We start from the raw sequence: 13,620 nt of genomic DNA on the forward strand, positions 1-13,620 counted from the left end.
TGGGATTACTTACTATTATGATGAGATGTTTACACCTCTTTTACTACTATTCGTCTTTCTTGTTGTGAAGAACAGTTTGCAATTAATCAGACAGAATTCAGTAAGAAGAAGAAAAAAAGATGATAATTTTTAAGTCCAGTTCTCTTCAATGGGCATTTAAGAACATTCGAGTAGGTCACATCCAACCTGTCAGCCCCCAAATTTTAGCTCAAGGACCCTCAATTCTCCATCTGAGACCGAGAAATGAGAAAAGCAGGGTCCGACCGCGAACATACACACACACACAGTAAAACATGTACACATCAGACAGCCACAAACAGCGGGATCACACTGTCTACTCGTTAAATTATCGTTCATACTGCTACTAGAGATGACCATGCAGCTGCCCGAATCTTACAAGCGCTCACGAGCTTTCGGAGAGCTCTAAAAGCAATGTACAAACGGATGATAGGTGAAAGACTTCATTGGATTAACGGATTTTGGCGAATATAGCCTTAATTATGTAAAACGCAGAATTGCCACCCAAAACACCATGTTTAACGTAAAACGTCATTCCGCACATTTGATTTCTGCAATTTCCATTAATCTTGAATCATCATTCGACGAACACGATCATTATACTATATAAAGTATATCTCGATAATGCTGCTAGCTAATTATGCCTCTGATTCTGATTCAGATGCAGGCTCAGATATCGAAGCTTCGTCTTCAAAGATCTCTGCACCTGCTCCTCCACTAGCACCGAAACCAGTAGCTTCGACCGGAACCGTAAAAGCTCCCATCAATAAGGCCAAGAAACCTGTCAAAATCACTTTAGGTCTACCAAAATCATCAGATCATAATGGGGAGTTAGTGAAAGACGTGCAAAATGGGATTGATGGGGATATTGACGAAGAAAGAGAAGTCAAGAAATCTAAAATAACTGGTGGAAAGGGAAGGTAAGCTTATTGATATGAATATCAATTTAGCCATTTGCTTGAATCGTGCTCAGCTCCTCTTGGCTTGAGATACTGACTCAACATGTACAGCTCGTCATTACTAGGGATGCTTCCTCCACCTAAACGTAAATTACCTCAAGCTTCAACATCTAAAGCATCAAGTCTAAAAGTCAATAGGTCAATGGCGAATCCTTCTTCTTCCTCTTCATCATCATCTCTGAATCCTAAGACGAATCCTAAGATAAAAATTCCAAAACCTTTATTAAGCAGTACTAAAGCAGCAGAGGCTGCTGGTGCATTTGATGATAATGACGATGACGAAGATGATGACGACAAAGAGAAATCGTTACCTCCCAGTCTAGCTAGAAAAGCTCAAAAGAAGAAAGAAGAAGAATCATTTGACTTATTCGGATTATGTAGGTCTTTCTAAAAGTATTGACTCCGAATGATGAGCGGGCTTATTGAAATGATGTGAAATCTTGCAGCTTCATCAACAGCGGAGATTACGCTTCCATCAACTTCAGTTTCTTCATCTTCAACAATCAAACCACCTACAATATCATCTGCACCTTTAGCACCAGATTATATTCCTCCTGAACCAACTTCGAATGATCCTTATCCAGGTTATTATAAACTTCCTTCAGGAGAATGGAAAGCATATGATCCAGAATATTATAATTCTTTCTTCACTTCTAATAATAATCAAGAAGAAGAAGAAGAAGATGGAAGAGTTGGTAAACACTGGAAAGAATTTAATGATGGACAGTTCAAAGGTAATTTATTAGATGTTAATGCTACTAGTGGTATAGCAGAAGCTAGAGCACAAGAACAGATTAATAATATGGCAAAGAGACAAAAAGTTAATGAAAATGAATTTGAATATAAAGTAAGTTGATATAAATTTCATCTCAGTCAACAAATAATCCTTGAAAGTTTAATTACTAATTTACGTCTTTCAGCCAATTGGTCAAGTCAAAGGTCTCGCTTCTCAAAGACATCAACTTACTTCATTACTTAATACTGCTTATACTCAAAGAGAAGAGTTGGAAGATAGAATTGCACAAAATAAGAAAAACATGCGAATGGCGGGAACCAAGTATGGTGAGCTAAGCATTCTTCTTACTTTTTGATTGAGAAACTACTGATCCTTCTGCTTCAATTTTTAGGTTTTTAAGGTCATACTTACTATGTTTTATCGAGCATCTATGCATATTACCAGTGAATAGTGATATGATGGAGTAATTCTTCCTTTACGTCCAAGATATCCAGCATATCTCGGGGTTTACGAGTGGATGGCTGAATGTCAAATGATTCCCTGGAACGACTCGATAATATTTTCATAAAGTATATGTCGCTACAATAATCGATATACAATTGCTAACTTTCGCTGAGATTCTTCGATACAACATTTATGATGGCTTATAAGACAACTATCTCAGATTTTACATTCTGCTTCGATCTCAATTTCAGTCCTTTCCACTCTCTTTTCTGTCCAATTCCCATCCACCACGTTCCTTTATAACACTCCAGACTTTTTTTCTCAATCTAGCTACATCCGCTACTCTATCTCTTGCTTCTTCCAAACGTTCTTTGTACTCATTGCAATCTGCCAATAGTTCTCCAATCCTTTCAAGAGCATCATCGACCGCACGACATTGATTTGTCATATCTAAATTATATTTGATGGTGCTAGGGTGCAATCCATGCCCTATTGGATAGCCCATACCTGGATGAGCGGGATTCGGGACTGATGTCAAGGTTATACCATCTGGACAAGTGAACAATCTTTGAAGCGGAGTCGGAACAGGTTCAGGTGTACCTGGATTTGAACTTGATGGAGGCGGTATTGACTCAGAAGATGTCATCGAGTAGGTGATTGTTGGGGGTGGAAGAGGAGGCATGCTTCTATCCGCGGTTGTACCGATCAATTCTTGAGTGACTCTCCACAAGTTATCTGTATCACTAATGTGAGGTAAAGGCGGTATGTGTGAAGGATCCCTCATTGAAGCTTGCAGCTGATTTGATTGATCGGTTTTGTTTGCGCTCTCATCGCCATCAGCTTGTTGACCATCACCATTGGCTTGATTTTGCGGATGAGATACTTCGCTCTTTGGTACAACGGGAACATCGGCCTGAAGCAGTCGTATGACATCTCTTGTTCTTCCCAAGGCTTGCATGAGAGGCTTTTCGCCTTCTAACAATTCGCCGGCAGTTCGCTGTAATCCAGTCTCCATATTGTCGTCACCCAATGTATGCCTGGTTGATGGACTAATGAGAATGTCGAGGTAGGTGCGAGGCAGTGCAAGCATTGGCGCCAACTTTGTCGTCGACATTGGAGGCGAAGGGCTACGAAGATGGGGTAGGACAAAATCGGATTCATTGCCTCTTTTCCTCTTTCGAGTTTTGCGCTTTGTTTCCGCATCGATGATGTTCTGAGGTGGTTGAGCTCCAACTTCGGTAGCTGCTTCCGGTAGGATCTGCTGCAGACACACCTTCAACCGTTTTCTAACGAGCTTGTCGGATTTGGCGTCTTCATACTGAGGACCCCAGGCGAACATCTTCCCGCGTCGCATGAATCGAGCATTGGGATTGAGCTTGTTGCCGGAATTGGTAAGGAGGTGACGGGGGGCATCATCGATAGAATCGTCCGACGAGGTGGAGGAAGAAGCAGAGGGCGAGGCAGGAACGTCATAGTACGACATCTTATCTTGAGATGGGATAGAGCTGTATAATGTTATTTTTAGCCGACACCTCTAAGTGCAGTGGACGGTCTACTCACTCTAAGAGATTCTGGTTGATGGGTTTACCCCTAACACCCTGCTGGCCGCTCAAAGCTCCATACCTAGAGTGGTGATGATGACTGGAATGGGGAGGCATCTTGCTGGATCCTTTTGATGAACAACAAACTGCGTCAGCTCGATAATTCACATGGATTCACAATATGGAGATTCAGAACATTGGAAGATTCGAAAAGCCGTCATACAGCAGTTGGAAAAAACTTTCTAGTCAGTCCCCGAAGGGTCCTACATATGCTTGTCATGGTTTTTTTGTATAATCATTGGCTTGGAAATAAGTGGAGGAATATGGAAACAAAGGTGGAAAGTATAGACAAATGCACTCACTAGCTTATCGAGGACGCAACACGTCAAGCGGTCAAAACCAAATTGTTCGACTATTGTTGCCAAACACATTTGTCAGCTCTGAATCCAATGAGCTGACGTGATTGGAGAGAAAGCAATTGCGAAAATGAGAACATCATAAATTTGGGTATAGATAAGATTTAGTCGTCAGACATCCCTTTTTACGGGGAAGTAATTCTCGAGTAGCGATTCTTTGTCGATAATCATTTGTTCTAGTGGTATTTCAAGTATGAAGAAACGAGAATTGTGATCGATGTGGGGAATAAAAGTAATGAGGATGTAGTATGGGAAAGATGAGACTCACCTAATGCACCCGATAGCTCTCGTTTGAGCGAAAGATTTACTATATTGACATGTAATGGATACTGGTTGATCTTTGTTTCATTCGCAACTGCAAATGAGGGATGAAGATAGAAAAGGGGAAGAAGAATGTTAAAGCCAATTGACTTTGGCTCGTTCGTTGACTTCACTCAATGGTGTTCTACGCGGATCGGCGTTTTGACGGAAATATCTCGATTACAGTTTGTAAACATGACAATGTGGCATTTATCCCTAGAACACCCGTAAATATCGGAAATGGCCAATAAGCCCCCCACCACGGCCCATACGAGCACATCTGATCGGGATAGTCTAAATCAAACTTTATCTTATCTCGGATCATTCGACTAGGTATGATGAAGGTGATTGACCAATATCTAACAGAAGACCAGTATATGCATGTACTACCCGAAAACTATCAAACTACTATGATTTACATCACGCTCCCTCTGCTCTTATAGCTACTTCTGTAACTATACCAGACTCGCATTCTCTCATGACCGCCGAGACTTCACTCGCCCTTCCTTTCTAAACGGTTGAAAAGCATAAAAATAAACAAAATATAAGGGGGTGAAGTGGTTGGATGAGGTATTGAGAGGATGGTCGGAATATTCAGAAGAAGGTATATAAAAGTTTAAGAAGGTGTTTATGTTGAGATTTAATAGGACAACGGATGATCGAGATCAAAAGATCAAGATCTGGATTGAAAACGATTAGCGAAAAGAAGACTATCTAAATAGGGTTGAATTGAAAAGAAGGCCAAATTAGTTGTTAAGGAGGGTGGTCTCAACAAGAATTGAGGTAACTCGGTAAGGGTCAACGTTGGAAGCAGGTCGTCTGTCTTCGAGGTAACCGTAACCTTGAGCACCAACATGTCGAGGAATTCGGATGGAGGCACCTCTGTTGGCAATACCAGCGGAGAAAGAAGTCATAGAAGCGGTCTCGTGTTTACCGGTCAATCTTTGATCGTTGTCTTCACCGTAAACAGCAATGTGTTCAAGATGTTTCTTCTCGAGCTTCTTGATAGCATCCTCAATGGCGGCCATACCTTTACCGGGTGTTCGCATCTCCTTTGTGGAGTAGTTGGAGTGACAACCAGCACCGTTCCAGTCACCCTTGAGGGGTTTAGGGTGGAGAGATGGTTTGATTCCCCATTCTTCACCGATTCTGAGCAAAAGGAATCGAGCCATCCAAAGGTGGTCACCCATCTCAATACCTTCACAAGGACCAACTTGGAATTCCCATTGGGCAGGCATAACCTCGGCGTTGATACCGGAGATGTTGATACCGGCGTAGAGACATGCTCGCTAGAAACAACAAACGGAAATTAGCAAAAATTGTATTGAGACGATGGGATCCATGTCGACTCACGTAATGGGCTTCGATGAAATCACGAGCGAAAACTTTACCAGCACCAACACCACAGTAGTAAGGACCTTGAGGACCTGGGAAACCGTTCTTTGGCCAACCGAAGACTTGTCCATCAGCGTCGAAAAGAGTGTACTCTTGTTCGAGACCGAACCAAGGTTCGTGCTCTTTGGCGGAATCCATCACCTTCTTGCATGAAGCTCGGTAGTTAGAGTGGTTAGGGGTTCCGTCGTTGTCGTAACATTCACAAAGAACGAGAATGTTGGCTCCACCTCTAAATGGATCCTTGAAGAAGGCAACGGGTCGCTAACGGCAGGAACAAGTGGTCAGCGAGTGATTTTGAGGTGTTACCAAGTAGATTGCTTTACTTACGAGGAAGACATCAGAGTTGTCACCTGGAGCTTGACCGGTTGAAGAACCGTCAAAGTTCCATTCCTTGAGATCCGAGACGGAAGCAGGAGCTTTGTCAAGGGTCATGGTCTTACATCTCATACCTCCTTCACCATCAATCCAGATGTCTATTGGTGAAAAGCAACGAGTATCAGCATGTGCAAGACTGAGATGCAATCATTGATGAATTGTGATTGTGCGGTGGCAAGACACTCACATTCGGCTTGGATCTTTGATCCTTGATCAAGAGCAAGATATGGAGCGAGTAAATCGACTCGTTTGGTAGCGATAAGGTCGGACATGGTGATTCTGGTCTACTTTGATAAATCTAAAAAATTGTCGTGTAACGAATGACGAGCGAGTCGCAATAAAGTAGGATTGGGTACAGGAATGGCAGGTTTTTTTTGTATTTCGAGTTTTTGAGGGGGAGCGGTTGAGATTATAATCAGAGCCAGTGAATTTTGGAGGAGCAAGAAGGGTTATGAGAGGATACGAGGAATTCCAATGAATTTGTTGAGGTGGATGTGCGTTTAAAGCAGAGTCAGAATTCAAGCGATAGATGATGAGTCAGTGGAATGGCGCAAATTGTTCCAGGGTGAATCGAATGATTAATTGGTTGATCACAAGACGAGGCAAGCGAATGAACGAGTTGAATTAACGAGTCAAATGTAATAATTTCCGGAAAGAGCAATTGGAAATACAATTAATTAGCCTTTTTTTCTCTCTATACGGCTTTACCGCTCTACAATTATTACTCACCAAAAGAAATTAGATTGAATGTTATATATTGATGAGCATTAAAATGCTTTTGATCAAAACAACGATATTTATAAGGTGAAAAGATGGAAAAGAAATGATTTGATTGAACAAAACAAAGCTGAGTTCAAATGATGATAACTGACTGATAAGCAGTTGCAAAGTATATATGTTAAAGAGATAAAGAGGAAGGACAAAGCAATTATATTACGCGGCGTTTCAATTCTTTACTTTTATGGTAAAAAAAAAAGGGAAAGATAAACCGACCAATGATATCACGGATATGGCTTAATGGTTATTTCGAATAATGAAGTATTGCGGTTTTTTCTTATCTTCAATGTGCGCGCTCAGTGCTCCTTTGATCCTGCTTAGCATGACGGAGCAGTGTATTCAAGGGAACCAAGGGGAAGAATCGCCCTCCTTTCAACCAGCCTGGAACCTCATCTGGGGGAATCGGGAGTCGTATGTGATCAAAACAGCAGCAGTAACAGCGGCACGCAGCATAGCATGACGAGCCAAAAACGTAACAATAAGCAGATGGAGAAAATCCCCAAGAAAGAATTCAGGATCAAATTGTTAGGAAAACCGAATTGTCCCGCTTAACTTCCTCTTTTAGTAAATATCGATATTTCACTGAAAGGAGGATGATGGTTTTTAATTGGTTAGCCCTGGTATATAGGTTATTTATTTTCGAATTTCTAATGTCACAAAACCGCTTAAAGTCGGCCAAAACGTTTAGGTAGAACCGTAATCCCGACTCAACGCGCTTGGACCGGTCCGAAGTTGCCACGGTAGAAATATATTACGGCCTGAAGGTTATAACGGGGCTCTCCAAATGATCACTGCAGGTGGTCATCTCAGCCTTCTGAGCAATATCAAAGGATTATAATGCGCGACAATGGATCAGGGACGGACAGTTTGTTCTTGAGCAGTCTAGCTTCGATCACCCGTCGTTGGGAGATAAGCAAAGCGAATAGATGTAAGCATCCTTTGACCCTGTCTTTTGTCAAACGTTTTACACTGGTCGCATTGATCGCCTATCTGATCGGACGTGACCGAGCTCTTATCGAGAAAAGACTGAATTGTCAGATACGCAGGAGAAAGGTGAAGCAAATTCTAGTCAAAACAATACATAGGTTTAATTTCAGATCAACAGTACTCATCTTGTCAAGTGAAATTTACTAATCTATTCGGAGAAAATTACGACTTTACATTATCTTTCGAACTTATTTCTGGTGTTTTCTTCTGGTTGGAATTTCCTTCGATAAGAAAGCAGTATACAAGGGATTCAAAGAATCGGAAGCGAGCTACAGTACAAGTTGGACATTACCGATATCGGTATGAGCTAAAACTCTTGAATGTCCAGGAGGAAGGTGAGGTGGACCATGAGGTCTTCCAGGTCCTCCGGGTCCTCCAGGTCCTTTAGGTGGACCATGAGGTGGGGGAGGTGGAGGATGATGCTTTCCTGGTGGTCCATGAGGAGGAGGTGAGCCTGGAGGGCCGTGAGGAGGGGAAGGTGGTCCGCCAGGACCCTTATGAGGTGGGGGAGGTGGTCCACCAGGTCCACCAGGGCCTTTATGGGGAGGGGGTGGTGGAGGATGATCGCCTTTAGGAGGAGCAGGAGTGGATTCTATTTCTTCCTCAACGTCGGAAAATTGGAAAATATCAATCCAATCCTCCATCTCATCTTCTCCTTCATCTCTTTTATCAAGATTGTGACCTTTTGAAGGTGGTTGATTATTCTCAGGTGAATGTTGACCTTTAGGTCTCTTGAATCCGACTAGACCTTTTTCTTTTCCTCCCTTTTCTCCTACGAATTGTTCAAGAATATGATGATCCTTGTATTTCTCCGGAATGGATAAAGAGTAATTACCAACAAAGCTTGAAATTTCATATAAACCTCGGAAGTTTTCAGCATGTTGTACAGAAACATTGTTGGTTTTTGAAATAGCTTTGATGATACTTGAAGTGTAATTTCCTTGAGATAGGACTGTGAGATTTACAGAGCCAGTTGTAGAGAAAGCTCCGATGAAAGCTGGTCTTGGGGGTGGAGGTGGTGGAGGGTGAGGATGAGATGGTCGTTCAAATTTACCGAACCATTTACTTAACCACGATCTCTTATCTTTCTTGTGATGATCATGATGTTTTCTCTTCTTGTGTTCCTTCTTGCCCTTCTTACTGTGTTTCTTGTTTCTCTTGTGATGCTCATGTTTCTTTTCCTCGTCTTCGTCGTCAGATCCATCGTGGTGTTCAGACTTGTGTTTATGGTCTTCCTCATCATCGTCATTGTCATGCTCATGTTTAGGTCCATGTTTACCTTTGCCCTTGTGAGGAGGAGGTGGTCTGTGATGAGGTCCATGCCAAGGTGCGATAACATGAACTTTGGCGTCGATGTTTCCAGTGACAGTCTTCAAGACAAGAGCTTGAGATACATTGTATGTTCCACCGATGGTACCCGCGACAGCGTCCAAGTTGATCTTTCCACCGACAAGCGAAGGCACATTGATATCTCCGGTCTCAGATTTGAGAGTAAGATCTTTGAAGATCAAATCTTGAGCAGAGGTAGCAAGTTCGAAATTGATCGAATTGGTGGACGAAATCGTGAGTGAAGGGAGTCGGTGCTTCTGGGATGGAAGCACGAGGTGAATCCTGTGTCCGATTGCATCTTCGGACTATAGCGGGAAACATAGATTAGCTCAACAATTCTCAAGTTCTATCGGAACTCAAGTATACTCACGTTGATGGTAAGTTCGTCGAACCATTCTCCGGCTTTCATCTCGACACCACTGACATCGCCTTCGAAGAGAGATTCGACGATCAATTCAGATGGAGAATGTCTACTTTCAGAAGTGATATCACTTCTAGAGATGATGACATTCCCTTCTAATCCCTTGAAGTTGATGTTCAATCCTTTTCGTCTGTTGAAAGGGATAGAAAATGTCGCATTGGCGGTCTTTTGTTCTCCTTCAAGTGTCAAAGCGGTACCGTACACAGTAGGTACAATGTTGAACTGTTTCAGAGAACGAAATTTAGCGGCTTTGAACAACATGACCAGTCAATGGACTTACGTTCTCAGGCATTTGATCGTGAGTTAGTCCATCACATGGTGCAAATGGTCCCGGGGCGACTTCCCTCCAAGGTTGAATTCCATGATGTTTGTGATGTCCATGATGTCCTCCTGCTAATGCTCCAGCGGCTTTATGAGTAAGGACAAAGGTGAAGTAAACTACAGCAAGAGCCAAGAAAGCTTTCTTAACTTTTGAAAGTTTGTTTACTTTTTCACGTATAGTGGATTTGCCACCACCAACCACTAATCCAGTTGATTCAGGATCATATTTTCCAGATTCAACTTCTACATCATTTCTCTCGCCATATACTTCGATAGGAGATTTCTCGTTCATTGTGGTTTGATAAGATGGTAAGATATCTTTGGTTGGGGAAGTAGGTATGTTGTTCCCTTCTTCCATCTTGATAGGTGGATATTTACTTGGATCAAACGTACTTCCAATTGATGCAGGGTGAATTCTACTTGAATCGAATTGTGAGTGACTATTATATATATGAGATCCCCCTATCGAGGCTGGGTGATATGCCATATTTTATCGCGGTGACTAAGGAGACAAATTTCTGCTCAGTTCGAACCACGGAGTAAAAGATATTACTACGCACTCAAATAAAGCTATGACAATTTGAGTTTTATCGCACCTATTCAAGTAAGGTTTTTTTAGATCAAAATCGCAAAGCATCGATGTCGCAATTTCGGAAAAATTCGTTCTCTCCTTTGTCGTGAGGACTGTCTCTTTGCTGCGCTGTTGATTGTGTTTGTCGTAGTTCAGTTCAAAGTCGTGATTAGTTGGGACTCCACTTTCGCAGCTTTGAGTTTTGATCTAAATACGGCCGCAACTACCTGGGACCTGACTTGATTATGTCGTGCCAAGACAGTCTTCTTTCTTTTGAGTAGTATTATATGCAGTCTGATGCTCAGACACTTTGTCGAGGTCAGGTGTGAGCCAGTTTACAATGAACCGCAGATTGGATATCAGCGATTCAATAAGAAAAGCCACCGCAGTCCTCTCGCAGCCAGCTTGTTATTCAGTTCTCTGCTGAATAAAAAGAAAACACTCAAACGACAAAATGACTGTGTACAATGCAGGTTGTCCGAAATAGGGAATACCCATCACACGTGTTCGGCCGATCGAGGCGCTTAATTCCCTGGTAACTCTTTCACAAGGTAAAAGTGATGGACAGCTGGAAAAACGAAATCATGCTTATTTGCTCCTTCAATTGGCGATGACATTCAACGAGATACATCGCTGGCAAGCATGTAATCACTTGAAGAAACACGGCCAGGTACTCGTATGTACGCGCTACTCGGATGCACGGGTCACTCAGATACACTAATGGTTTTTGTAATGAGGTCGGAGCCCCACGTAGCAGTCATCAGAAACTTTGTAATGCCGTCCGAATGCACTGTACATCCGAGTAGCACGTATATACCAGTAATTTTTCCGGGTTCGCACCAAGTACTGTTATTCGGGAACGTTTTGACCTTAGAGAACACCCAATGTTTGAGGATGTGAGCACGTCAGAGAAGTGACAAAGGTGCTGGGTAAACAGAGCAACAGGTCGCTGAGGCAGGGATTCGCAGGAATATGGTGTAAGTGGCGGTTACCATGTGTAAATATGTGTTGGACGCTCAGAAGCTGTATCAATGTGTAAGGACGCTTCAAATGCGACTTTGCAGAGAGTAAGAAGTGATCGATCAAACATTGCATCCCATCACATGCACTGGCCTGCTAGCTATGCTAATAACTGAAATACGCGCTAAACTATCCTACAAAAGCCAAAAGGATAAACCACACCTGCTAAACCTAATAGATCGGTACTAGCTAAGGATTTTGAGCTGCTTAAGAGGGAGCACCACAAGCGGCAGATTTGCAGTACCCGTTAGATTGAACGATGGTGTTAGGATCGTCTTGTCCACCCCAGTTGGTGTTTTCGTCGGTACCAACACATTGAGAGAACATGGCACAAGTGAGAACACCATCGGTATGTTTAGGAAGGTAGTTCTCTGATTCGTTCACATCATAGTAGGTATTCACGAACGTGCATCCTGTAGAGGGGGAAGTTAGCTTCAAAATGCTTCAGAGATCATCCAAAAAGCATCACAGGAAGGCGAGATATGAAGGTTTAAAGATGGGAGGGTAGGACAGAAAAAGGTAGGGAAAATGACGGTTGTCGGCGATGGCCGCCATACTGAACGGAAACTCACCTTCTATTTCGTCACACGCGGCGAGACAGTCGTCGATGGTAGTAGCGAGGGTGTAGGTCATGTAAGAAGCATCTTGAGCTGCAGCTCCAACAGTAAGACCAGTCCAGACACCGTTGGGAGCAACCAAAGTGTAGTTTTGGTAGGTTACTTGGTACTGAATGGAGACGCGGATATCAGCAGGTTTCATAAGGCGAATGACCGAGGGGCACAAAGGACTCACAGTAGTCTCACAAACGGGGTAAGAAAGAGGGTCGACAGCTGCGGAGGCAGATGGCGAAGCAGCAGCTGAGGTAGCTTGGACTGGGGTAGCAGCATTCGAGCTGGCAGCAGCTGAAGAAGCAGCTGGGGAAGCAGCAGCGGAGGAAGCAGCAGAGGAAGCAGCTGGGGAAGCAGCAGCGGAGGAAGCAGCACCGACAGCGGATGAGACGGCGGCAGCGGAAGATACAGCAGCGGCAGAAGATACAGCAGCGGCAGAAGATACAGCGGCGGCAGAAGATACAGCGGCGGCAGAGGAGACAGCGGCCGAAGAAGCTACTGGAGCAGCAGAGCTGGACTTAGCCGGAGCAGCTGAAGAAGTCGAGGTCTTAGGGGAAGTGTAACCCCAAGGGAACTTGTGAGGTGGGTTACATTTCTTTGGGAGACTTGTTCTTTTGTTACCACTTCCACAGACATTGTATCTAGACTTGCTGGATCCGGAACATCTGACTTTATCGTAACCATCAGAGTAAGGAAGTTGTTTCCAGTATTTATTGTTGGAAGGTTTGTTCGAAGAACAGAAAGATCCAGGGGAAGAGTTGGAGTTCCAAGGTACACCGCTAGCACCGTAATACTGTTGATTACAAAGAGAAGTGGATCTCTCTTCGACAGCAAGGGCTGAAGCACCTTGCGAGGCCAAAAGACCAGTAGAGGCAACGAGGGCAATGGTTTGAATGGAGAAGAACATGGTAGTTAAGGATAAACTAAGGTAGTCGGGTAAAGAGGTTGGTCGGAGAGGGTGGAGAGTTTGAAGGCTAGTTGTGAATTGAGCTTGTGAGATTGTGGGTGAAGAAAAGAACTGAACGATAATCGTTTCAAAGAAGGTATATATATACTTTTTTTTCGGAAGTCGTTCCTCCCCCGGGCATCGCTGCTCATAAAAGATGTTTGATCGACAAAACGTAATTCATTTATTTACGGATCGAAGTACCGCTCCCCCTTCAATCAGTGAGACATTCACATTGATCTGCACATGGTGACTTTCTCCGGGTCGCTTCTCCTACAATCGGTCTCAAGCTTGAAAGAACAAGCGAAAAAAGGCATACATCATTCACCGGACGCCCGGGTTCCTTATACGGGACCCTCTCGAAATTAAATTACAGTGCTCAATGGACTGACCTCCTCGATCAAACGTGAGAATCCAATGCAGAAAAAACCCTTAACAGTCTTCTTGCCTTTGCCG

At 43.3% G+C, this 13,620-nt stretch overlaps 5 protein-coding genes across 5 annotated transcripts; 1 reads left to right on the top strand and 4 right to left on the bottom strand.

Annotated features, from left to right (window-relative positions):
* Nucleotides 1-642: 642 nt before the first annotated feature.
* Nucleotides 643-2,112, top strand: I206_101174 (uncharacterized protein; the record flags this gene model as incomplete). Its single annotated transcript, XM_070202340.1, has 5 exons — nt 643-938; nt 1,029-1,354; nt 1,424-1,824; nt 1,898-2,039; nt 2,105-2,112. The coding sequence occupies 5 exons, from the start codon at nt 643-645 to the stop codon at nt 2,110-2,112; spliced, it is 1,173 nt and encodes a 390-aa protein (XP_070058441.1).
* Nucleotides 2,113-2,404: 292 nt separating this feature from the next.
* Nucleotides 2,405-3,815, bottom strand: I206_101175 (uncharacterized protein; the record flags this gene model as incomplete). The annotated part of the gene is made up of 2 exons (XM_019151933.1): nt 2,405-3,662; nt 3,718-3,815. The coding sequence occupies 2 exons, from the start codon at nt 3,813-3,815 to the stop codon at nt 2,405-2,407; spliced, it is 1,356 nt and encodes a 451-aa protein (XP_019014071.1).
* Nucleotides 3,816-5,160: 1,345 nt separating this feature from the next.
* On the bottom strand, nt 5,161-6,456 carry I206_101176 (glutamine synthetase; the record flags this gene model as incomplete). The annotated part of the gene is made up of 4 exons (XM_019151932.1): nt 5,161-5,703; nt 5,768-6,070; nt 6,137-6,282; nt 6,372-6,456. The coding sequence occupies 4 exons, from the start codon at nt 6,454-6,456 to the stop codon at nt 5,161-5,163; spliced, it is 1,077 nt and encodes a 358-aa protein (XP_019014070.1).
* Nucleotides 6,457-8,217: 1,761 nt separating this feature from the next.
* I206_101177 (uncharacterized protein) lies at nt 8,218-10,506 on the bottom strand (the record flags this gene model as incomplete). The annotated part of the gene is made up of 3 exons (XM_019151931.1): nt 8,218-9,582; nt 9,648-9,920; nt 9,979-10,506. The coding sequence occupies 3 exons, from the start codon at nt 10,504-10,506 to the stop codon at nt 8,218-8,220; spliced, it is 2,166 nt and encodes a 721-aa protein (XP_019014069.1).
* A 1,311-nt stretch (nt 10,507-11,817) lies between these two features.
* Nucleotides 11,818-13,125, bottom strand: I206_101178 (uncharacterized protein; the record flags this gene model as incomplete). Its single annotated transcript, XM_019151930.1, has 3 exons — nt 11,818-12,023; nt 12,183-12,336; nt 12,403-13,125. 3 exons carry the CDS (start codon nt 13,123-13,125, stop codon nt 11,818-11,820), a joined length of 1,083 nt encoding a protein of 360 aa, XP_019014068.1.
* Between the last annotated feature and the right edge of the window lie 495 nt (nt 13,126-13,620).

Source organism: Kwoniella pini, chromosome 1 (assembly GCF_000512605.2).
Source record: "Kwoniella pini CBS 10737 chromosome 1, complete sequence".
In the NCBI taxonomy this organism is placed as follows: Eukaryota; Fungi; Basidiomycota; class Tremellomycetes; order Tremellales; family Cryptococcaceae; genus Kwoniella; species Kwoniella pini.